The following is a 23818-nucleotide window of genomic DNA, read 5'->3' as shown; positions in this document are numbered from 1 at the left end:
TCAATTGTTTTTTATTTTGAAAGGTTAATCGGATGATTCCTGAATAATTCTTAAATTTCATCAGACTAGATCAGATTATGAATCCGATAAAAATGATTGTAAGTCGAGCTCATTCTCAATTTCGTCGTTCCTTTTAAATTTGAAATTCGACTTCATATAATTTTGAAATTGAACAGATGAGGCAAAATGCATGATACCTTAAAATTTATTTCCCAAAAATTATTCATGTCAATCAAGATCTTCAGGATACACGCGAATCACCCAATTAAAATGAGCAAAGTAATTGGAAACACTTTTGGGATAAGTATAGTCGCAAAATGGATAAAATCTGCAGATGCGTGGTTGTTTTAAGATGCATGCACGCTAGTTCTATCGAATGTGACATCCTAATATGCGATTTTCAGAGCCAAACACGACTACTAGATAGGGTAATGCTGCATAGCCATAGATGCACAAGAAGCACATTCATTCTCAAAAGTTTTAAACCATTGACAGATTCTGCTGGTTTTCAAACAGAGGAATAATAACGAAGAAAAACGCTAATATGTATCACTAATAAGAATGTTTAGGAAGGTCCCCATCCTTAGGCTCGATATAGATAGTAAAATTAAAATTCTTTGATTCTAATAGCATCACGCGGAATGTCATAAGCTTCCCTAGGCCTTGATTTTGCCAAACCAGCTGTAAACCAGACCTTATCTGACTTGTAGCCTTCGACAGAGACACTTGTGACCTTTGTCCACACCAAGACGACCTTTGTTTTCATCCCATCTATGCCTGTCAGCTTACCTCTTATCAGGTTGCATTTAACCCGAGTGGCATACCTGATCACAGAAGAGTCCTTGAAGGTAATTTCACAAGCAGAGGGCAAGTGTACTATCAGCCTGGCCTTTGTATCGTCAAATTCATAGCATGTTATGTTCTGAGGGAAGAGGCCTATTGGCAGATTGTATTCACGGAGGAGATCTGGTAAGGTTTTCAATGGCTTTCCTGCAGGTCAAGGAAGAGAAAAGGTCGTTAGATCCGGGATTGCATGTGCGAAATCACCCAAAATAAACTAACATATAAGCTTGTTACCTTTAAGCTTATCAAAGATCCATTTTGCCTTCTCCTCAACAGTATTTGACAAAGTCTGCACGGTTAAAGAATCAAGCAGTATGTACTTGTATTAGTTAAACAAAATTATCTTCATCATTAATAGCAGCAACCATTTAGCAAATTAGAGCGGGGTAGCTTAATTATTGAAGATTCAAAATCTTTCTTTCAAGGACTGATGTAGTTGACCATGTACTGAAATGTGATACTAACGCTCTGTTGGTTGGAACGACTGCAGTGTAGTTGCAATGGAATAAAAATTGGGAACAATATTAAAGGTAGGAAATAAGAATGTAGGAGTGGATGAACAACGAGAGACTCCAAAATTTCAGCGATGAGGCTTGTGAAGAAGATAAAGAGGATGTGTGATAAGGAATCACTTCTGAATTTGAGGGACTGAGACACTAATCTCCAGTCCAAATCTGTGCGAACGGAACAGAGAAAATGATGAAAATTTTGAAGATGTATTTACATTACCACGAGGCCACTCAAGACAACCTCAAGCCTGGTTGTGACAGTCTAAGACATTGAGACATCTGTTTAAAATGACAGTGAAAATTTTCTTTTCGAAATCATGGTTGCAAAATACTGTTGAAAACCCACATATTAGCATAAAGCCTGAACTTTTGTTGCCAAAGATTGCTGCCGCTACGTAAAACTACATTGAGATGATATACACGGTTATCCTTCTACTACCCTGTATTGTTTATATACTTCTCAACGTTTCCTAAGGTGATATTCAAATATGTTTGACTATTGATAGAAGTAAAAAAATGTTAGATTTGGTGATTCTAATTTCTATGATTAAGTTAAAAAAGAGATTTTTTTTGTAGGGTAACATCTAAACTTCAAGCACAAATTCAACAAACTTTCCCTTGGATACCTCAAAGTAAAATATGTCGAAACTCACACTTAAGTAACGAACCAAATTGTCAAGCAAATAAGCGATTAAGTAAATATCTTAATTAATGATCACACCATCATCGGTAAATCAATTACTTATCTTAGATTAAGAAAGATGTAAAGGGTGGTAATTCCTGATATTGTAAACAAAATAAGAAAGACGAAGTGGATCCAAATTCAACTAAATCACCCATTTCATCATACATTTTCTACTTTTCTGCAGTTACAAACTTAATACAAATTAACAAATTAAACCCCCCCCCCCCCCCCCAATAACAACTACTCCTGATTTCGAATCCAAACTCTATTACAGTTTCTACAAGGAAAACTATCAATGTTCTTTAATTCCCTGTAAATCAAGAAACACATACAAAAATACTAGTAAAATTACTAAATCAATTAGTACAATCTACTATATCAATAACAAAAAAATCACTTTCCCATCTCCAATTCACACATCACTGAAGTAGATATCAAAATGCTACAGCCATCTCTCTCTCTCTCTCTCCCCCTCCCTCTCTCACACTTGATGTTCATCCAAATATGAGGCCAGAGCCTAACAGATCTCACAATTAATATGATTTAACCTCAAATCTCCAAGTGGGTAATCATCAACACAACCACATTTCATACAATACACAAGCACAATCACAAAAAAAAACACATACACAAAAGAAAGACTGTAAAAATGCACATACAGTGAGATCCTGAGAAATGTTAGAGTACTCTTCTTTAGCTTTCTTTGAAAGCCAAAAGCTCCCAGCTTTAATGCTTCCCACTTTCACCAAAGCCTTTTCCATCTCTCTCCCTCCTCTCTCTCTCTCTCTCCCTACTCTCTCTCTCAACTTCTTTTAAGTAAAGGTATAGAGATAGAGAGAGATAGCCCAACAAAAATTCCTATATTGCTGGCTGTGAATTGTGATGCAGCTGTACTTAACATATTCCACTTATTTTTTCTACAAATTAACAAAAAAAAGTGCATCATATTATTGTACCACAGTCCACAACCATGTAAGTTGCACGCTAACCTGGAAACGGTGTATATAAAATTTGTTTTGTGTGATTTTGTCGATGATTCGGCCAAATTTAAAAAAGTGACTGAAATTTTAAAATTCGGATCAAGTAAATTATGTAAAAATCTCAATTTCATTATTTTATAATTATATATAGAATGCAACTTCATTTTTCAAATTACATATTATTCAGGTGATTAAAATTTAGATCTAGCCATTTGAGTTATTGATTATGGTTAATTTAATATCAAGATTTATAGATTAAAAATTAAACATATCACAACATTAATATATAATATAATAATTTGATATTTACTATATTTCAAATATTAAATTTATCAGATATTTTGTAGAAATTAATTGGAAATTAAATGACTACAAAGGTTTAAAATTCGAATTCACGGTTTTCTTACTGTAAACAGAATGAAAGCTGTAAAAAGAAGAATAAAACGGAAATAATCATAAACAAGACATGACGGAGGGAATAATCGTATAATATAGAATTTATTAAGTTGAGATAGTCCAAATGGTGGGTTTATCCTCTATTATTCCGGGACACCTGGATTCGACTCATTCCGTAAATTATTAGAACATTAGAACATATACTAATTACAAGTCATACAAGCTTGCATTGTTAAGAAAACAAATTATTAAATTAATTAACCTAAGCACGACTGAAAACAAGTGGTGGTTTATCCAATGATACTCAATTATAAGAAACATAAATCTAAATTATTAAAATAGATAAAAATTGATTAATCAGATTTATTAAAATAACAACTCCCGTCCCTTTTTACCTATCTCATTCCGTTTTATGTATCCATTTTAATCCGTTTTACGTATCTATTTTACTTTGGGTTAATTATCTAATTGGTCACTAAAGTGGGTTTAATATATCAAATTGATAACTGAACTCAAAACGGTATCAAGATGGTCACTGAAGTGGCCATAAATATCAAACAAGTACTTTGAAATATAAGTTCAAGCAGTAAAAATATTATTTATAAAATTTTACACATTATTTTTGAATGTTACCAAAACCAAGTAAAAAGTCATGACTTCTAATATTAATGATAATATATTTAGATTTTATCAAGTTTATTTATTATTTATTTTTAATTAAAACAAAGAAAATAACTATATGATAAAATATAAATAATAAATAAACTTGATAAAATATAAATATATTATTTTAAATACTAGAAGTCATAACCTTTTAGGTTGTTGTGGTAATATTCAAAAATAATGTGTAAAACTTTATAAATAATTTTTTTACTACTTTGAGCTCATATTTGAAGGCACTTCTTTGATATTTATGGTGATTTTAGTGACCATCTTGATATCATTTTGAGTTCAGTGATCAACTTGATACATTAAGCGCATTTCAGTTACCAACTTGATAATTAACCCATTTCACTTTTCGAGAAACATTCGTTAAAAAAAAAAAAAAATCCTAACGGTCAAGCTATACACACACCTGAGAGTTGAGACATTTCTCCTTGAACTCAACAGCTCATGGTACGGACAGTGTTCTAAAAATCGGTCTAGGCGGCCGCCTAGGCGGTGCCTAGGCGCTAGGCGGCCCCGAAACGCCCCGATTCGGTCCTAGGCGGTGAATTAGATGTTTTTTTACAAAAATCGGTCCTAGGCGGTCAACATCCCGCCTAGGCGGTCCAAATCCCGCCTAGGCGGTCCAGGCGGCCAATAACAAAAAAAATAATATTTTTAATAAATAAAATCTTAAATTATAATTATATTATAAGAAATTAAGTATTCACTTGTACTTAACTTAATATCTTATAAAAAAAGTAAAATGACTAATATTTTTATTTAATATTTCTTACATTATTTATAAGAGACTGATTGGTATATATTTATTTAATCAACGATTTTGTATTACATGTATTAAGTATTTATTTTATATATAATATTATATTGTTTACCGGTTTCACTCTACTAGTAGTGAAAAGTAGATAAAATTATTAAATACATTTAATTATAATAATTTAAAAATAATATATGTCCGATTAATGCTCCGATTAATCTTTCCGATTAATCCCCGTTTTACCGATTAATCGCTAGAAGGTACCCCGACCGCCCTGGGACGCCTAGCGATTTCTAGAACACTGGGTACGGAAGTGAAGACATCCAACTGTGTTTCTCCTCCAGATCTGCTACATTTGCGACAAGAAACAGAAAAAGCAGGTGACTCAACTAAGCCACCGGGTTTAACCTTAAACCCAGTTCAGTTCTTTAGATTCTGTCTTCTTTGATCCTTATTAATTATCTTTTGTTTGTGTACTTGATGGGTTAATTCTCCATTCTCTGTCATTTTACATAGGTTGTCCTGTATTACTCAATTCTGCAAATGGTCTTTCTGCCCCTTTTGATTGTAGTGTCAAAGTGAAAATTGAAATGATTACCCATTAGGAAAGATTTGATTTTTTGAGCAAAAAAAGAAAAAAGATTTGATTTTTATGGTAGAGATGGATTACATGATTTAATTGGGCAAACAAGCATGCTTGAAGCTCGAATCATCGACATTTTGTTACGAAGAGAAGAGGGGCTACGGCCTACGGGTAGGAAGAAATTGGTAATGTTGGTACAAAATGCTGTGGAATGATTAATTTCCACTCCTTTGGCATAATTAATTTATGAATGTTTTGATTGGACTGCAAAGTTTTGATTGATTTTGTGTTGAAAAGATGTTACTTGGTAGCTGTCTATAAGTTGTTGCTAATGTTGTTTTGTTTTTCTCGACAAGTGTGTTTAAAGAATGAAATTTTGATGTGATAGGTCAACTGAACAATTAGCTAAGAAGATGGAGGATGAGATGATTACCTTGAACAATGTAATGTCGGCCGAGCTCGCTATTCAAAGGGAGTTCGAGTACAGAACTAAGATGGAGCTGCTGAACTTTCAACACCTGAACCCCTTAAAACCTCTAGTTCCTTCACAGGTAAATTGTTAATTAAGCTGATGCAGTTGGCTTAAAAATTTGTTGTGGAGGTGTATAATTCGGAATGATGTTTGTTATAGCCAAATTTGGCTAGGTCCTTGTTGGGCCAAGTATGTACTTAGTTTAACTAAGTAAGACATGAATTGGGCTAAGAGTCCTATATAAAGGAAGGACGCGTCCTCCTGCTTATAAAGTGAGGACGCGACCGACCCTTGGTGTTGCTTGAAAAGGACGCGTCCTCCGAGTCACAAGGAGGGACGCCTTACTTGAGAGTGTTGATGGAGAGACGCGACCGACCTCCGTCCACCCACGTCCTGTAATATGTGGAGGAGGGCACGCCCTCTTCGGAGGTGACCGAGGGGCGCGTCCCTTGTAAGAAGTTGACAATGAGATGAAGACCAAGGGCGTGCCTTTGACGGGGTGTCCTCGCCTCCCCGGGGGCGCGACCTCATGTTAAAGAAGGACCTGTCTGATGTGTTGTAAGAAGGCTCTTCTTATGGGAGAGTGTACATTCGCTGAGACAACCCTTCTGAGGGAGACGAAGACCGTCCCTCCGGGGATAGGAAGACCTACCCCTCCGGGGGGATATGACGACCCCTCCGGGGGATACGACGACTCTTCCGAGGTGTTGTAGCCGTTTTTGTATATCATGTGGAGGGGAGGACGCGCCCTCCCCAGACATGGCCCGGGAGGTGCGGTCTCTTGTCCAGTAAACAGGGATGAAGACGGGAATTGGGAAGGACACGTCCTCCCTATCAGGGCGCGTCCTTTGACTCAGAAGAGGCATAGTTATGAAATACATGATGAAAGAAAGAGGATGAGTGAGTCTCCGTGACGACCCTTTCGGGGGATATGAAAACTAGTTACCAAGCTCATTTGGTAGTTACCAAGCTCATTTGGTAGTTATCAAGCTCATCTGATAGTTCCCGGGCTCATCCGGGCATGATCTACAATCCTCAATCCTGCTATCTGCCGAGTTAACCCTCGTGTGGGGGCTTGAGGTGATCATGGCTCTTGAAGGCCCTCCGGGGTAACACGAAGGCCGATCATATGTCTGGATCCTGTATTCTGGTGAGTTAGCCCTCATCGGGGGATTGAGACGATCGTGTAATTCGGCTCCTTGTCTACCTTGTTTGAAGATGAAGACCTCACCGAGAGGTGAGGACATGTCCCTGCACCTCGAGGGGTTAGCCATGGCTCTCCCAGATAACTTCTCCATAAGAGTCGTGGTAGATGCTATCTCTCGTAGTGGAGATATCGTTGAATCCGTGATCTATTTGGATTAGAAGTCTGGGGTAGTCATACTCAAGACTAATTCTAACAGGAGTAGGATTCTCCAAGATGGGCCTTCGGCCTATCTCCGACCTTATCGCCAAGAGGCCTAGTCCTGATCAAACTAGGACTCTTGGTCCAATAGAACTACGTATGGCTTGATCCCCTATAAATAGGGGTACGTAGGCACATTGGGGGATCACGAGTTGAGAGCACGTGAGACCAACTCAAAACCCTAATCTCAGCCACCCCCTAAAACAAACAACCACCACTCTCCGGCGACCAAAACCACCGTCACGGATCTTGATTCCGGCCATGAACCTCATCTTTGTTGATTACCAAATTCCTCTATCAACAAATTGGCGCTAGAAGGAGGGGCTATTCAAGATCTTCATCTTAGGAGGAAGAGATGTCACATGACGGAGATTCGCACGTAGAGGCGGAGCATTTTCCGGGAGGGCGATGGCTAGAACACAAGAGAAGAGGAGACCTTCATCTACTTCTCCAGAAAAGGACGATATCTCCATCGGGAGTTTGAAGGAGGACGATCATCAACGAAATTCTAGGAGGTAACCTAATATGCGAACAAGGTATTCTGGACCGGGGAGTCAGCGAAGGATGCGATTTTCGGAGACCTAACACCTACGAAGAGAGTACACCTCCCCCAGACAGTGTACACCTCCCCCGGACAGAGTACACCTCCCCCGGACAGGGTACACCTCCCCCGGAAAGAGTACACCTCCCCCTGACAGGGTACACCTCCAAGTGATGTGGTGCTCGACTACCACCGTGAGGAATGAATTCCCTGACATCTCCGAAGAAGGCGCACCTCCGGGTAAGATTCTCACAATGCTTTCGCATGTTATTGCTAACAAGTCTGTTGTGGTTTGAGTCTTTACGAGAAGGAGATCGCCTCCCTGGAAGCCTCAACGGTTTTCTGAAGGGGCGCGCCCTCCCCAGAGCAAGTAATTTGAGGTTCGCGAGAGGCACGTGTTGAAGGCCTGACCGCAGATAATGATATGAAAGGGAAAGTTACGAGCGGAGAGTTATTCAAATGGAGCGAAGCTTGAAAAGTTTCAAAGAGCGCGCCTCCCCCTAACAGGGCGCGCCTCCAGGTAAACTCTACTCTAAACCTCCTCGTTACTGCATTCTCTAGAAGTATGGCACGTTGAAAACTACAGGTAACGTGGTGTTCGACCACCACCATGAGGGATGCACCCTTTAACATTTTCGAAGAAGTCGCGCCTTCCCTTGCCAGGGCGCGCCTCTAGGGAAAGTTACGGGGGGCGAGCTATTCAGATGGAACCTAGCTCGAAAAGTCGTAAGGGTGCGCGCCTTCCCCTGACCGGGCGCGCCCTCAGGTAAATACTAAACTCCCTCAATATTTGGTTCCCTAAGACTACTACATGTATAAATTCACAGGTAATATGGTGTTACCTTTATGAGGAATACACCTCTTCTCCGTGAGGACTAGTCGCACTTTCCTCCAACAAGGCGCGCCCTCCTAAAGGGGTACGCCATATCCAACCAGTATTCTATCAAAGAACGAATTGCACGCCTCCCTCTGACAGGGCGCGCCCTCTGGTATGTCTGATGCATTAATTGCTTCATATGATATTTTGTGAAGACAAACATACTCAGGAAGGAGCTCACTAGTCTTGAAGAGGTCACGTCCCTCCCTAGGGCGCGCCCTCTCGGAAGTACTCATCACTTGAGGAAGCGCATGAGGGCGCGCCCCCAGGATAATAAGGTTGAGAAGGGAGATGCTTCAAAGACGCGCCTCCTCCTAGTTGGACGCACCCCGAGTTCCAAAGTCATGTTTCCAGGGTTGATAATTTGGGAGGACGCGCCTTCCCCTAACAGGGCACGTCATGAGGTAACACTGACCATCAGTATTAAGTCATATACATGATAAAGTGCAGGTCAAGTCCAACATGCTAAAGGAGCTGTCCATCTTGATGAGGGCGCGCCCTCCGTTCTACAGGAACGTAGCATGATACCTGCAAGGTCTTTGATCAAGGTACACTTAAGGCCTTTCAAAGGTTACCAAATTATCCATGACCAGCTCTGGGTACTATGAATTTTAACCATCCATGATACGCTCTGGATGTCATCCACGATCTACTCTGGATGCTATGATTATTTACATATCCATGATACGCTCCGGATACTATATTTGCGCATCCATGATACGCTCTGGACATTATACTTGCGCATCCATGATACGCTCTGGATCTTACATATCCATGATATGCTCTGGATAACATTTTATACTATTAATTCCCCATTGAGCTATGAGCTCTGGGACCTGTGCGATGCACCGGAGTTATGTAAACCACGATAAGATTCGTGATGCCCCATATGGGAAGATGTATGGACTGGGGAGTGGTCCTCTTGATTTTCTTAAGCAAGTGATTCACGCGTGAAAAAGTAAGGTTGCGCCAAAGGCCGCGCCCTCTACTTAATCCTTGGAAAAGATCAAAAGAGCCCACATTACAAGTAAGGCTGCGCCCTCTGCTTATACAGTCCTTGAAAGAAAAGAAATATTGCAAGGCAGCGCCATCAGCCGCGCCCTCTGCTTAGGCAATTCTTTAACAAAAAGAATTAAAAGGGGTCATGTTATAACAAGGCAGCGCCACTCTGTAAGTCGCGCCTTATATTTACTATTCCCAGGTACCATGGATACACTAAGGCTAAAAAAAAAAAAAAAAAAAAAAAAAGCCACAAACCTTCGCACAGCGAAGGCGCGCCCTTCTTTTGTTGAAGTTCATTGGCGCGAATGTTATGGTTGAATGTGTCCTTTGGAAGGAATAAGCGAAGCTGCGCCACTGTCAACAACAGATAGGCCGCGCCCCCTGTTTTCTTTTGTCTACATAAAGATTGCTTATTATTTATGAACACATCAAGAAGACGCGACAGCCTCATGCTTAGCAACTTTGCTAAATGATCAAAGACACCGACATTATATACATGCAAGGCTTGTGCACAGCCTGCATCTTGGAATGTCGAGGAATAGAAGTGGCTTACGTCACGCCTCTATGGGCGGACGCCCTCTCGGAAGAGGATGTGTGGTATGGAGTAAAAATTTCCCTGATATCTCCAATATCAAGAAAATTTGGGGAGTACTTGTTATAGCCAAATTTGGCTAGGTCCTTGTTGGGCCAAGTATGTACTTAGTTTAACTAAGTAAGACATGAATTGGGCTAAGAGTCCTATATAAAGGAAGGACGCGTCCTCCTGCTTATAAAGTGAGGACGCGACCGACCCTTGGTGTTGCTTGAAAAGGACGCGTCCTCCGAGTCACAAGGAGGGACGCCTTACTTGAGAGTGTTGATGGAGAGACGCGACCGACCTCCGTCCACCCACGTCCTGTAATATGTGGAGGAGGGCACGCCCTCTTCGGAGGTGACCGAGGGGCGCGTCCCTTGTAAGAAGTTGACAATGAGATGAAGACCAAGGGCGTGCCTTTGACGGGGTGTCCTCGCCTCCCCGGGGGCGCGACCTCATGTTAAAGAAGGACCTGTCTGATGTGTTGTAAGAAGGCTCTTCTTATGGGAGAGTGTACATTCGCTGAGACAACCCTTCTGAGGGAGACGAAGACCGTCCCTCCGGGGATAGGAAGACCTACCCCTCCGGGGGGATATGACGACCCCTCCGGGGGATACGACGACTCTTCCGAGGTGTTGTAGCCGTTTTTGTATATCATGTGGAGGGGAGGACGCGCCCTCCCCAGACATGGCCCGGGAGGTGCGGTCTCTTGTCCAGTAAACAGGGATGAAGACGGGAATTGGGAAGGACACGTCCTCCCTATCAGGGCGCGTCCTTTGACTCAGAAGAGGCATAGTTATGAAATACATGATGAAAGAAAGAGGATGAGTGAGTCTCCGTGACGACCCTTTCGGGGGATATGAAAACTAGTTACCAAGCTCATTTGGTAGTTACCAAGCTCATTTGGTAGTTATCAAGCTCATCTGATAGTTCCCGGGCTCATCCGGGCATGATCTACAATCCTCAATCCTGCTATCTGCCGAGTTAACCCTCGTGTGGGGGCTTGAGGTGATCATGGCTCTTGAAGGCCCTCCGGGGTAACACGAAGGCCGATCATATGTCTGGATCCTGTATTCTGGTGAGTTAGCCCTCATCGGGGGATTGAGACGATCGTGTAATTCGGCTCCTTGTCTACCTTGTTTGAAGATGAAGACCTCACCGAGAGGTGAGGACATGTCCCTGCACCTCGAGGGGTTAGCCATGGCTCTCCCAGATAACTTCTCCATAAGAGTCGTGGTAGATGCTATCTCTCGTAGTGGAGATATCGTTGAATCCGTGATCTATTTGGATTAGGAGTCTGGGGTAGTCATACTCAAGACTAATTCTAACAGGAGTAGGATTCTCCAAGATGGGCCTTCGGCCTATCTCCGACCTTATCGCCAAGAGGCCTAGTCCTGATCAAACTAGGACTCTTGGTCCAATAGAACTACGTATGGCTTGATCCCCTATAAATAGGGGTACGTAGGCACATTGGGGGATCACGAGTTGAGAGCACGTGAGACCAACTCAAAACCCTAATCTCAGCCACCCCCTAAAACAAACAACCACCACTCTCCGGCGACCAAAACCACCGTCACGGATCTTGATTCCGGCCATGAACCTCATCTTTGTTGATTACCAAATTCCTCTATCAACAATGTTTTACCGTTTATGCAATTGATTACATTCTTAGTACCTGGGTGTAGATGAACTACCTCTTATATGATAGGCATGTCGATAAACACATATATTTGCAATTAAGATTCTTTGCTTCTGTTAAGTAACATACTCACTTATGCGGCTTTATTTGGTTTACATCAGGACATCTTGTAAAGTTTCAGTTTTTACCTTTTTGTAATTCTCCTATAAAATTATATTCTTCAACTGTGTTTGTTAATATTCTGTTTCATACCCCCATTTAACATTGTAGGGTCCTCCTCAAAGTCAACTGGGGTTGAAGAGAAAAGAACCGACCAGTACTTTCCAAGGCTTTCCTGAACAACAGGCTTCTTCTTCAAGTTGCCAAGTGTTCAAAAACCATCCCTCTGTACTTGTTTGCCATGCCTGCACGTTGGCCTTTGCTACACTGTTTCATCTCAGGCAGCATTGCAACAGTCGAAGACACCATGAAAAATTGATTGATTTCAAGAAGATGGGAAGGGCTTTTAGCAACCCACTGTCATGTGATTTATGTAAATCTCCAGGCTCAAGTGTTCTTGTCATAGAAGGTCATCTCAATGGACTAAAGCATGCTCAGTCTCTTATGGCCTTTGAGAATAAGAAGATGGCTAGAGCTGGACAAGCTTGGCTGCAAACTGTAAATGAGAACGGGAGATCTGCTCGGTGAATTCTATCATATGGAGCAGAATCTGGAGTATAACATATTGATGCCCTGCTAATACTCAGGTACGCTTTTCTTTTTAAATTATGCCTGGCTTGGGTTAATTTTGTTAATACTCGGAACCGTGTTTTGTTCATAGGCATGTACAAATGGGTGAAGAGAAGACTCCTTGAATATTATACTACTGAATAGTACTTATTTCGCTAGAAAATCCCATAGGCTTATATGACACTGTAAGGTGATTGCAACTAGGAGTACGAAGCTAAGCAAGGCTGGTTTATTTTGATAATAACCACTTCATACATGAGGGCTTTCTAGAATGTTGTACTTTAAATTGTTACATCTAATTAACGGGACTTCTTCATGTGTCTTTATTTTGTATGTGAAACGACTAGATCTTGTTCAAGATATGCTAAAATAAATATGTTTATTAAAGCCAGATATCCATCTATAGTTTAGCCTTCACAGAGCCATGATGTCATTATTTTTGTTATTGTAATCATGTATGGAATATAATTGACATGTAAAGAATGATCCACTGCTTATGGTTCTTATTGTCAAGTTTATAGTTACTTGTGAACCAATTTAGTTCTTGAATGATAACATTGTTTGTATATGTGAATTTTAACAAGCAAGAAGAATGCATACTACTTAGGTATCTTATGGGGGGAGTTTCTTGGCTTGTTAGCTGATAAAAATGTGTATAAATTGTAATTGAATTTATGATTCGATGTTTTTACGAAGATAAGGAGTAGGAGTAGAGATGGCAATATATTAAGAATATTGTTCATGTTCGTTATCAAGCTTTCTATCACACTATTATGAGTTCCCTTTGGTAATAAAAATCCTTAAGAACTATGAATTAACTGAAGAATTATGTACCCGGAGAATTACTAGCTACTTTATGGAATATGACAGACATTCAAGAGATCATAGACACTTGAGAAACATTTGAGCTTAATTTGTACAACCCGCTGATTAATTTTAAAACTGACTGTTATCCTTCTTTTATAGCTCAATATGTAAAAGCAGATGACTGGGAAGTTGGTGCTTGTGTGGATACTCTTCTCGAACAATGAAGCAATGTTGGATTTAGTTTCATATTCCTTGCATGTAATCAGGTGTAGTACCGTTGGAGGCTGTATTCAAGTACTAATTTAGTTTTATTGCATCATGTTCTGGATTTGAGCTCATATATGTTTTTCGAAATTCATGAATATTTTTGCACAAGTAATTTCATTGTTTGGCACTGTAGACTTAATGCGAATGATGAGGCACAACATTATAGCCTTGCTGGATCGAAACAGCAAAATTTTTGTGTTCAGTTGGTCGGATTGATAGGGGTGGAACTAAAGTAGTGAAGAAAATTGGGTGAGAAGATGAGTACCAATGTCAACAAAGTTGCTCAAGTTTCATTCCTTCTCGGCCAATGTCAGGTTTATGTATGTGGTATCTCCCTTCCATGATGACTTGATTGAGTCGATAACCAAGTGACTGTATAGAGAACTGTTTGCATAACACTATGTACACATATGCATGTCTATTGATCTGTATCTCGTAGTTCTCCCAATCTTTGTGTGGAAGTAGTCTGTTATAGTGTCTGTTGACTTAATTCTGTTGGAGCTATCGGTTTGCCACTCTATAAATTCAGTTTTGCAACTTTCATCGGAACCCTGATTCTGTCTTTTCCTGATTCAATTCCACATTTACCAATAATTGTTCTTTCTGCTCCGAAGGCATCACATTTTGTTGAACAGCACAATCGCCTTATGAAGATCGAGATCTTGTTACTGCATCAGTTTGCTGGAATGACAAATTTTCGTAAGATTAAAACTCCCTGTTCCTTTTGTTAGTAGTTTCTGGGATGACTTGTAGAGTTGCACTTGCATGTGTGGTCCTGTTTTAGTTGAAACTTTGGTAGCCCATTATGAAGTCACCTATTTTCATTTTCATATCTCTTTCTAGGAAAGTTAAGAATCACTAAAATTGTGTAAAATATTCATCACTTCGAATTAGTATTAGAATTTGTGGGTACCACCAAACTTTGAAACTTGACATTAACTATTATTTTTTGTTTTTTCTTAAGAAAAAACACCATCTGCTTACTTGTAAAATTAGAAGGTACTATAAAATTTGTAACACTTGTTTTGACTGTTATTGCTAGAGGCACGCACAAGAAGCAAACGAATTCGTCTGGTAATAAATTTTATTTTGATTTGATTATAATTGAGTGGAGCTCAAATTTAAGCCATACAAATGCTATCTCTACCTTATAATATTATGGGTGAGAGCCTTTTCTAACTAATTTTAAAGGAGAAAGGTCCGAAATAACTATGAGCGGAACAAGTGTCCTAAATACCCAACTGGATACGCATCGTGGACATGCGCTTAGAGCAATACGCATTTGACAAATGCGAGTGTCAGTATACCTTCTTCATCCGGTCACAGGCAAGCATCTAGCGATTGCGTATTTATTTTTCTTTTCATTAATATACGCATATGAAAGATGCGAAGGTTAGTACACGCATATAGAAGACGCGAAAGCTTGGTACAATCCATATCCAGAGAAGTAATATTTAAAGTAAAGCACAAGAGCAATTAGATAGAGGTCCCACATAGGTCTGTAAACGGATCGGATTTGGATCGGATCTAGCTAAATCCATATCCTAATCCATTTAAATTTATCGGATTCGGATCGGATCGGATCAGGAGTCGGATATTTTACAAGTCAATCCATATCCGGTCCACTCGGATCATGGATAATCGGATCGGAGCCCCGATCCACTAAAAATTATGAAATATATTTTTTCACCGTGAACAATGTTTTAACTTCCATAAAAAAAGTGATATTTTCTAGTTATATTAATTCATAAACTTTAGCGTAATAGGTAAAAAAAACTAAGGGAAAATGAATTTTTTTAACACTAAACTATTTAGCTTTTTAGAAAATTACCACTTAACTAAAAAGCTTCTCAAAATTAATATTCAACTAATTTTATAATTAGTAACTAAGCATTCTGTTAAAAACAATTAACAGACGTTAAAGAGTGGACTACGTGGCTGATTACGTGTAAATGATAATATATTTATAATCCATATCAATAACAAAACAAAATAAAATAAAAGAAGGTTAGTAACCCTCACTGCCACGATCAACAAAAAAACCTCTGTTATATTCATACATGGGAGTCCAGGGCTCTTCCTGCTAAAACAACCCGCTGCAGCGAAGCACTGATCAGAGGAAACTAAGGTATGATCAAGTCATACACATACCTATCTCGTTGCTATTTGACAGAATCAAAATCAATCTGTTATTTTCTTAACCATTTCCCTAATTTATTTTGTCACAGGTTTAATGGACACTATCAAGCTTGAGATATATCATGGGGGTGAATTCAAAACAAGGGAAGGAATATATTACTACAAGGGAGGTAAATGCGATACCATCTATGGGGTTGAGATTAATGACCTTTTATTAGAGCGTTTCTTAAAAAAAGCAAAGAAGTAATTATTAGAAGAATATGAGTATTAGACTTGATATCTGCTGATATTTCTCTGTCTTCTGTCTATCTCTTGTTCATTTCATATTGTTTCTTTTCCAAATTATTACTACTGTGTGTTTTACTGAGTATTAGTGTTGCACTGATATTTCTGTAATGTACCTTTTTTATTATTTAATTGAAGCTGCGGGTCTTTCCATCCTCAAATTTGGTCTCGAAGTAGTATGCTGGTAGAAGGTAGGATTTGCAAAGTAAAATACTAGTAATGCATGCTTTGATGTATTTACTTCTCCCGGCCAGAAATTGAAAGCTGGTATGATCAGTTCTGTAAGAGTCTGGTTCATCATTGCAGTTATCTAGTTCCTAACCATAGGTTTGGTCTGTACAGGTTTATACTCGCTAGTAACAATATGCTGCATTATGCCATATTTGATATAAGAGCAAGTCCAAGAGTGCCTCAAATTGATGTCCTAACTTAAAATTTAGGGCATTTGATAAAAAAGGCTGCTCCAACAATGTCCTAGTGATGCCTTATATCACTAGGACAACTCCTTCAAGCCCTATTTTTGGGGCACTCTCTCTCCTTGCCCTATCTCATATTTTATAATAAATTCTTATCAACACTCTCCTTCTCTCTTTACTTTATATTATGTTTTAATGATAAAAGTGAACTTTTAATAATAAAATATTAAACATATAGAGAAAATAAGGCACATTGTTGGAGTTGAAGTTAGTTGAATATGTCCTAAACTACTAGGACATAATTTTTTATATTATATTTAGGGCTTGAACTAGGACACTGTTGGACTTGCTCTAAGAAAAAGACCTCAAGCTTAAACTGATAAAGGCCAGAATGGTTGCATGGTTCTACGAATGATGCTTCTGATGCCACTATAGCAGGTTTTCTTTTTGTTATTTTTTGTCATATGCACTAGCTTGAGAAATTTCATAAATTTTTAAAAACATAAGAAAGTTGGAGGTGACCGTCTTCTAGTATTCTAATAATTTTCTATCTAATACTACCTCCGTCCTTTTTTACTTGTCACTTTTGATATTTTTTCATGTAATTTAAGGTGATTAAAAAACATACTTCTACTTATTATTTTTAAAATTTTCTTTTTCTGAATTAAAGTTTATAATTTATATTTTTATTCATAGAAAATTTTTTTAAAAATAATGAGCGGAATTATGTTTTTCAATCATCTTAAGTTACGTGCAAAAAGTCAAAGTGATAAGTAAATAGGAACGGAGGAAGTAATATAATTAGAGTGAAGGATCCGTTAATAAAACATGAAAATTGCGTTATATATAAATATTAATAAATATAAGATGAATAGTGAACACGTTGGCATTGCAGTACTCCAGGCTGGCAACTTAATTAACGGAAGTGTGCAGAATGTAACGGATTGCTAATATTCAAATCCACATATAACGTTAGTGGCATAAACATATCAATATATAATTGGGTGGTAATTTTCTAAAAAGCTAAATAGTTAAGTGGTAAAAAAGTTCATTTTCCCAAAAACTAATAAAGCAGTATTTAATATGAACTTTGTTGGTTGTTCCTATAAAAACTTCAGAATTTATCAAGTAAATAGAAAAATAATAAATAAGTTGCTTAATACTTTTGGAGGAAGCAAATTATGATTTACTCCTCTATTAATAAGGATTAAAATTGATAAAAATGTCTTAAATACGGAACCAGGTGATTGAGGAGGTTTTAAGTGGAAGAGTTAGCTCCTGTGTTTATACTCACTCTACATAAAAAAAAAGAGTGATTATTAGATTAACTGGATAACAAGAGTGAGAGCCATGTCAAGAATTAAGAGCGGTTGATCGATTATAAGAAAATATGATTTAGGGTTTTGTCTTGTATCTTTAAGAATTTTTATTTTGTACGTAATATATTAATAATATATATTATATTATAATACAATATAATATAAAATATGTAATATAGTTAAGCATGAATCGGATCGGATCGTTAACAGATCGGATTTGACTATATCCATATCCATTCTTTATCGGACCGGATTATTATCGGATCGGATTATTAGCAGATCGGATTTTTTTAATAAAGATCCATATCCATTTATTTAACCACGGATCGGATCAGGTCGGATCGGATATCCGATCCATTTACGGCCTAGTCCCACACTAGTATCTTGATCTTAAAAACAAAGTGAATGCCCTGTGCTTGTGGTGTTTAAACTTTAAATTAAGTATACACAAGCTGAATATGCGAGTTTCATTGGGTATTTTGGACACGCAATGCAGAATCTGATATTATAAACATTTACATTTAAAAAATATATTATTTAGGACATTATCTCCAATATTATATCCTTGTATATAGTATAATTACTTATATATAGTAAATATAAATAAATTAATTTGATTGTTTGATATGGTATCGTAGTAATTTGATTGTTTGATATGATATCGTAGAATAAATATGAACAGTTAACTTTTGTTATTTGATAAATAGTTAAAATTAAATATTAATAAAAAATATTTAAATATTATTATTAATACCAAAAAAAATTATATTTTAGATGTTATAAATCAGATAGAAGTAGATTTTATAAAAATATTATTTTTTTACTATCAAACAAATTCTCATGAAAATATGTGAAAAAGTCAAACAACTTGTAGAGCACCTAAATGTAAGAGTGGATCTTTTCCTGATCATAAATTTATTTTTCGTGTTATAGTTTTATCTTTTATATTTGTGTCTATGGTAAACTATAAGATTAGAAGAAGTGGTGGAGAGTCGAACTTGATTCTCCCCACCTTTAATGTCTATAATCATTTATGATTATACTAAGAGTTGTGGAGAGTCAAATTCGAATCTTAAATATTGTAAAATATAGAATATCTTAATTATCAAAATATGGAATACTATGTGACTTGTCTTTGATAGGAAATATTATTTAATATTAGATATACACTTTTAATGTATTTGCTATAGAAGATCTAATGATTTTAACCTGTAATTGATTATATCAGTTTGCAAACCACCGACTGACTTTTATATGTTGGATTTAATACGGTGAATATCTTTTAAGTACCGGCTATTTCGAAATCCAAAGTAACTAACGGGATGTATTCAATTGGAATTTTAATAAATTGTTTTTAGTCTATAGATTTTAATGGATTGTATGCGATTTTGATTTTGTGTGGATTGTTAATAAAATGTCGCAGAGTTGATAGGATTTAAGCACAATGCTTCAAAATCTCATTAATTTTGGTGGGATTTCAAAAAACTTAAAATACACTGAAGAATGCCACAAAATCCATCATTTTATGAAATCCAAAAAAATCTACCAGCATTTGAATACCATTAGATTTTAATGGATTTTAAACAATCTCAATTGAATACTATCGGATTTTAAAGCATAATTTAAAATCATAATTAAATACCACCGGATTTTGTTTCATAATTTAAAATCCCAATTAAATACCTCAAGATTTTAATAGAGTTCAAACAATCTCAATCGAATACCCTCAAATTTCATGAATGAAAAAAATGCTTTAAAATCTCAATCCAATAAACCCCTCTAATGTTCCATGGAAACTGAAAAGTGATAAGCATATGATTCCTTTCATAGTTTCCTATGAGAAGTGAAAGTGACAGAAGATAGTTAGGTTTGGTTATAAATATAAAATCATAATTATATTGTGTGACAGCTTAACTTACTGGTAGTGGTAGAGTAGTATAGTACCCCACCACCATTGGAGAAACAGCTTCACATCTCTAAGTCGTGATAATAAATAAAAATGATCGAATTTCGATTTATCGTATCCACTAGACAAAACTACTGGTGCATGAAACTCTTGTCATAGTAATAGTATGATTTAGTTAATTAATTTGCTCAATATTTGGAGACTCTGTAAACGCCATTCACTAATATCTATATTGGAGAGATGATATGATATGATATTATTAATTTTCAAAATCTTAAACTATAAGATCATGTGCTTAAGTATTGACTCACAGGGGTGATCATGGTCTGGTTTAAACCGCAAAATCCGCATAAATCAATCCGATATTAATCCGATCCAAACCGAAACCGAAATGAGGTTTACGGTTTCAGTTCGACTAATTTAAAAAACCGTGGTTTGTGGGTTGGTTTAGGTTTTATATTAAACCAACCCGTTATAAAACCGAACCGCATATTTATATATATACAATATAAATATTTAATATTATATATATACAAAATATTAATTTTATATAAATATATTAATTTATTAGTTTATACTTGCTGGGTTGTTATCAATACCAACTACAAGTTATATTAATTCACTAATTCAGTAATCCAAGATTTCGATTCAAGTTTATGCATTTTATTAGACTAAAGTTTGTATTTTAATTTAACTATGTGAAATTGTGCAAATGGAGACAAAATGAAACCTTATTTTCTAGTATTATTCATGAATCCTCATCTCTGGTTAAAAGTCTTAGTCATAGACCGATCAATCCGCTAAACCGAACCATAAAAAACCGCACCGCATGGTCCGGGTTAATTGGTTTGCGGGTCACGGGTTGGTTTAAGATTTTAAAAAACCGCTAATGTATGGTTTGGTTCCAGTTCTACCTCCAATCCGAACCAAACCGAACCGCGATCACCCCTATTGACTCATGCATAACTCACATAATAAGATATAAGATATAGAATATACAATTTTAGACTCAAATTGTATGTTATTACTTTTTCATTTTTTTATAAGAGGCTTAACTTTTTGCACACAGTCGATATTTTGACCGGACTCTTAAAATTATCATTCTCAAATTATCTTTTTCTGAATTAAAATTGAAAAAATTAATTTGATTAAAAGTTTAAAATTATAACTTTAAGAATCCGGTTAAAATATAATAAAATACTCCCTCTGTCCCATTTAATTGTATACGTTTCTTTTCAACTGCTTGACACGCATTTCAATGCTCTTATAAAATATAGTTCCGTAACGTATTTTTGAGATTTTCTTTTTCTGAATAAAAATATAACATCCAAACTTTAATTCAGAAAAAAAAAATTTTAAAATAAATTACACAACTACACTTTACAGGAGCATTAAAGTCCGTGCCGCGTCCCCGTCCCCAATGTATACAATTCAGGGGGACGGAGGGAGTATGTGTAAAAGTCAACTATTAGGGAATAAATAAAGCATACGTTATTTAAGAAGATGTTGGGAAAATAGCTTCCTATCGATTTGATGTGAGAAAATTATAGTAAATGGACAAATTAGGAATCTGAAGCTCGTACAACAAAGCACCATTTTTGAATTGCTTTTCATTTTCTCGTTAAAAACATATGAGTGCATACTCCCTCTGTCCTATTTAATTGTATACGTTTCTTTTCAACTGTTCGACACGCATTTCAATGCTCTTATAAAATATAATTCCGTAACTTATTTTTGAGATTTTCTTTTTCTGAATAAAAATATAACATCCAAACTTTAATTCAGAAAAAGAAAATTTTAAAAATAAATTACACAACTATACTTTACAGGAGCATTAAAGTCCGTGCCGCGTCCCCGTCCCCCAATGTATACTACTCAGGGGACGGAGGGAGTAAAAGATAAAACAAACGACATACTTTGATAACTGTGCCGTGATTATTACAGTAGATTCCTTCTTCATGTGCGTCAAGGACCACATAGACTAGAGGAGGGCGATATCCTCATCTGAACCATTTGTATATAAATGACCGAGACCGAGGGAATAATCGTTATGGCGAAATATCTTTTTTAACTCTCGTTTCATGTGATCGTTTATCTTCATTATTTATATTTTATAAAAATCTCAGAGTATGTTATGAAAAATAACATAAAAAACTTATTGAGAGAGAGGGAGTATATAGCAAAGATGTAGGTAAAGTCTCGAAATATTAAGTAAATATTGAGGCAGAGAGTCGGAGAACTGTGGGAGAATCAACTCAACTTCACCGCTAGCATGAACTCTTGTATTATGTTAGCTTATTAATTTAGAATTTAGAATTTGAGATAAAGACTTTTGTTTTGTGAAAATAATTATGTACTCATATTATGAGCAAATAAATTCATCATAATAAATTTGAAGTAATATAACAATATAATACTTCCTGTATTTCAAATTATTTCGAACTCCCTGTTCTGCTATTATATATAGAAGAGATTATTATTTTTAATTATTTTAAATAAAAATGTCTAATCAAAATTTTAATTTACCAAGAAAACTCAACTCAAAATAATAATAATTATTATATAATCAATCCATCTAAAGGAGTTCATAAATCAAAGTGCATGTTGTCAATAAAAATAACAAATTTTCTGATGCATATTCATGAACACACTAACAACCACTCATGAGGAGATGATAGATTTATACCGGCAACAATCTCGTTAATAATTATAAACCCTATCCGAAAAAATTTATCAACAAAAAATTTCTATGTGAATAAAAAAAAATAGTTGATGGACAAAGTGAAAATACCTACTCCCTCCATTCTAAAATAATAGTCGCTTTGACTTTGTGCACGTAGTTTAAGGTGTAAAAAAATATGCTTCTATATATTATTTTTGAATTTTTATTTTTCTGAATAAAAGTTTAACATCCCTATTTTTATTCAAAAAAAAATTTAAAAAATAATATTTAGAAATATGTTTTTTATGCACCTCAAAATATGTGCAAAAAGTCAAAGCGACTATTATTTTGAAATGGGAGGAATATAAAATAAAATTCAGGTCATGTTAATCTTGTTTGCCATGAATGAACTCCTTGATGGACCGACATCGGGATTTGAGGCGAGAAAAGCCCAACTTTCCGGCTCAATAAAAATACATGTACGGAGGATCTGTGACAATGATTAAATTACTGTCTTACCCTCTTGAAACTACTCCTACGTGCGTAAGTATATCCTATGGGCCTGTACGAGAATGGTGCGCAGGAATTTTTTGCAGCTGTTCCATCTACTACTGTCCTGTCATGTGCAATAATTCAATAAATATTTCCGTCTCTTATTACTTTTTTTATTTGATATGTGAATTATATGTAAATATAAATTAATAATTTATTTTCAGTTTGTCCATCAACTATTTTTTATTCGCATGTGAGATAAATTATTAATTTATGTTTATATATATTAATTTATATGCGCGAGTAATCTTTTCTTATATATTCGTGCGTGTATGTTATAATATATTATATTATTTAAATCGATCTGTCGAGCGAGCATGTATTATTAATATTATAAAATATTTTTTTTAACGTAGAATCCACAACCGCTATCCTTTTGGGTGCGCACCGGTAAATCCAATAGCTCACGCAATAGTCACTATCCTTCGCATGCTCACTGGGTGTACCCACAAACTCACGCAATAGCCTGCAAATCACGTGAACCAAGTAAAACCGCACTTCAACGACTTTGTACCAGCTTCTACTTGTTTTAAATAAATTTAAAAAAAGTCCCTCATCGAAGAGAACTATATTTCACAAGATGTAGCATATTTATTATAAATTAGAATATAATCTATAATTTATAATTTCTATTGATAATCATAAACTATATTTTAAATATTCCAAAATGGACCTATAAATTGAGACGGAGGGAGTAAAAGAAAGTCCAGAATAATATTTTTAAGGGTTTGTCCCATGGGCACATGCTAAGCATCAAATTCCATAAATTTGGTGGATTTTTATTGGTGTGGTTGGTGAATTTGTAGG

The 23818-nt window shown here is 36.4% G+C and overlaps 2 protein-coding genes across 3 annotated transcripts; one reads left to right on the top strand and one right to left on the bottom strand.

Moving 5' to 3' along the window:
- Nucleotides 1-449: 449 nt before the first annotated feature.
- LOC108200439 (uncharacterized protein At5g01610) lies at nt 450-2927 on the bottom strand. The gene is made up of 3 exons (XM_017368589.2): nt 2697-2927; nt 1078-1132; nt 450-990 (listed from the first exon to the last, which is right to left on the bottom strand). Exons 1-3 carry the CDS (start codon nt 2796-2798, stop codon nt 608-610), a joined length of 540 nt encoding a protein of 179 aa, XP_017224078.1. The 5' UTR covers nt 2799-2927; the 3' UTR covers nt 450-607.
- Nucleotides 2928-4448: 1521 nt separating this feature from the next.
- Nucleotides 4449-14443, top strand: LOC108203129 (uncharacterized). Of its 2 annotated transcripts, XM_064084693.1 has the most exons (6): nt 4449-4536; nt 5149-5216; nt 5808-5970; nt 12200-12675; nt 13625-13731; nt 13866-14443. In XM_064084693.1, the coding sequence occupies exons 3-4, from the start codon at nt 5833-5835 to the stop codon at nt 12614-12616; spliced, it is 555 nt and encodes a 184-aa protein (XP_063940763.1). In that variant the 5' UTR covers nt 4449-4536; nt 5149-5216; nt 5808-5832; the 3' UTR covers nt 12617-12675; nt 13625-13731; nt 13866-14443. The 2 variants fall into 2 exon arrangements, with proteins under 2 accessions (XP_063940763.1, XP_063940762.1); XM_064084692.1 differs by lacking the exon at nt 13866-14443 and having other exon boundaries at nt 13625-13844.
- Nucleotides 14444-23818: the final 9375 nt, after the last annotated feature.

This window comes from Daucus carota, chromosome 9, assembly GCF_001625215.2.
Source record: "Daucus carota subsp. sativus chromosome 9, DH1 v3.0, whole genome shotgun sequence".
In the NCBI taxonomy this organism is placed as follows: Eukaryota; Viridiplantae; Streptophyta; class Magnoliopsida; order Apiales; family Apiaceae; genus Daucus; species Daucus carota.
Note: the sequence above shows the minus strand (reverse complement) of the source record. Positions and strands in the feature narration are given on the sequence as shown.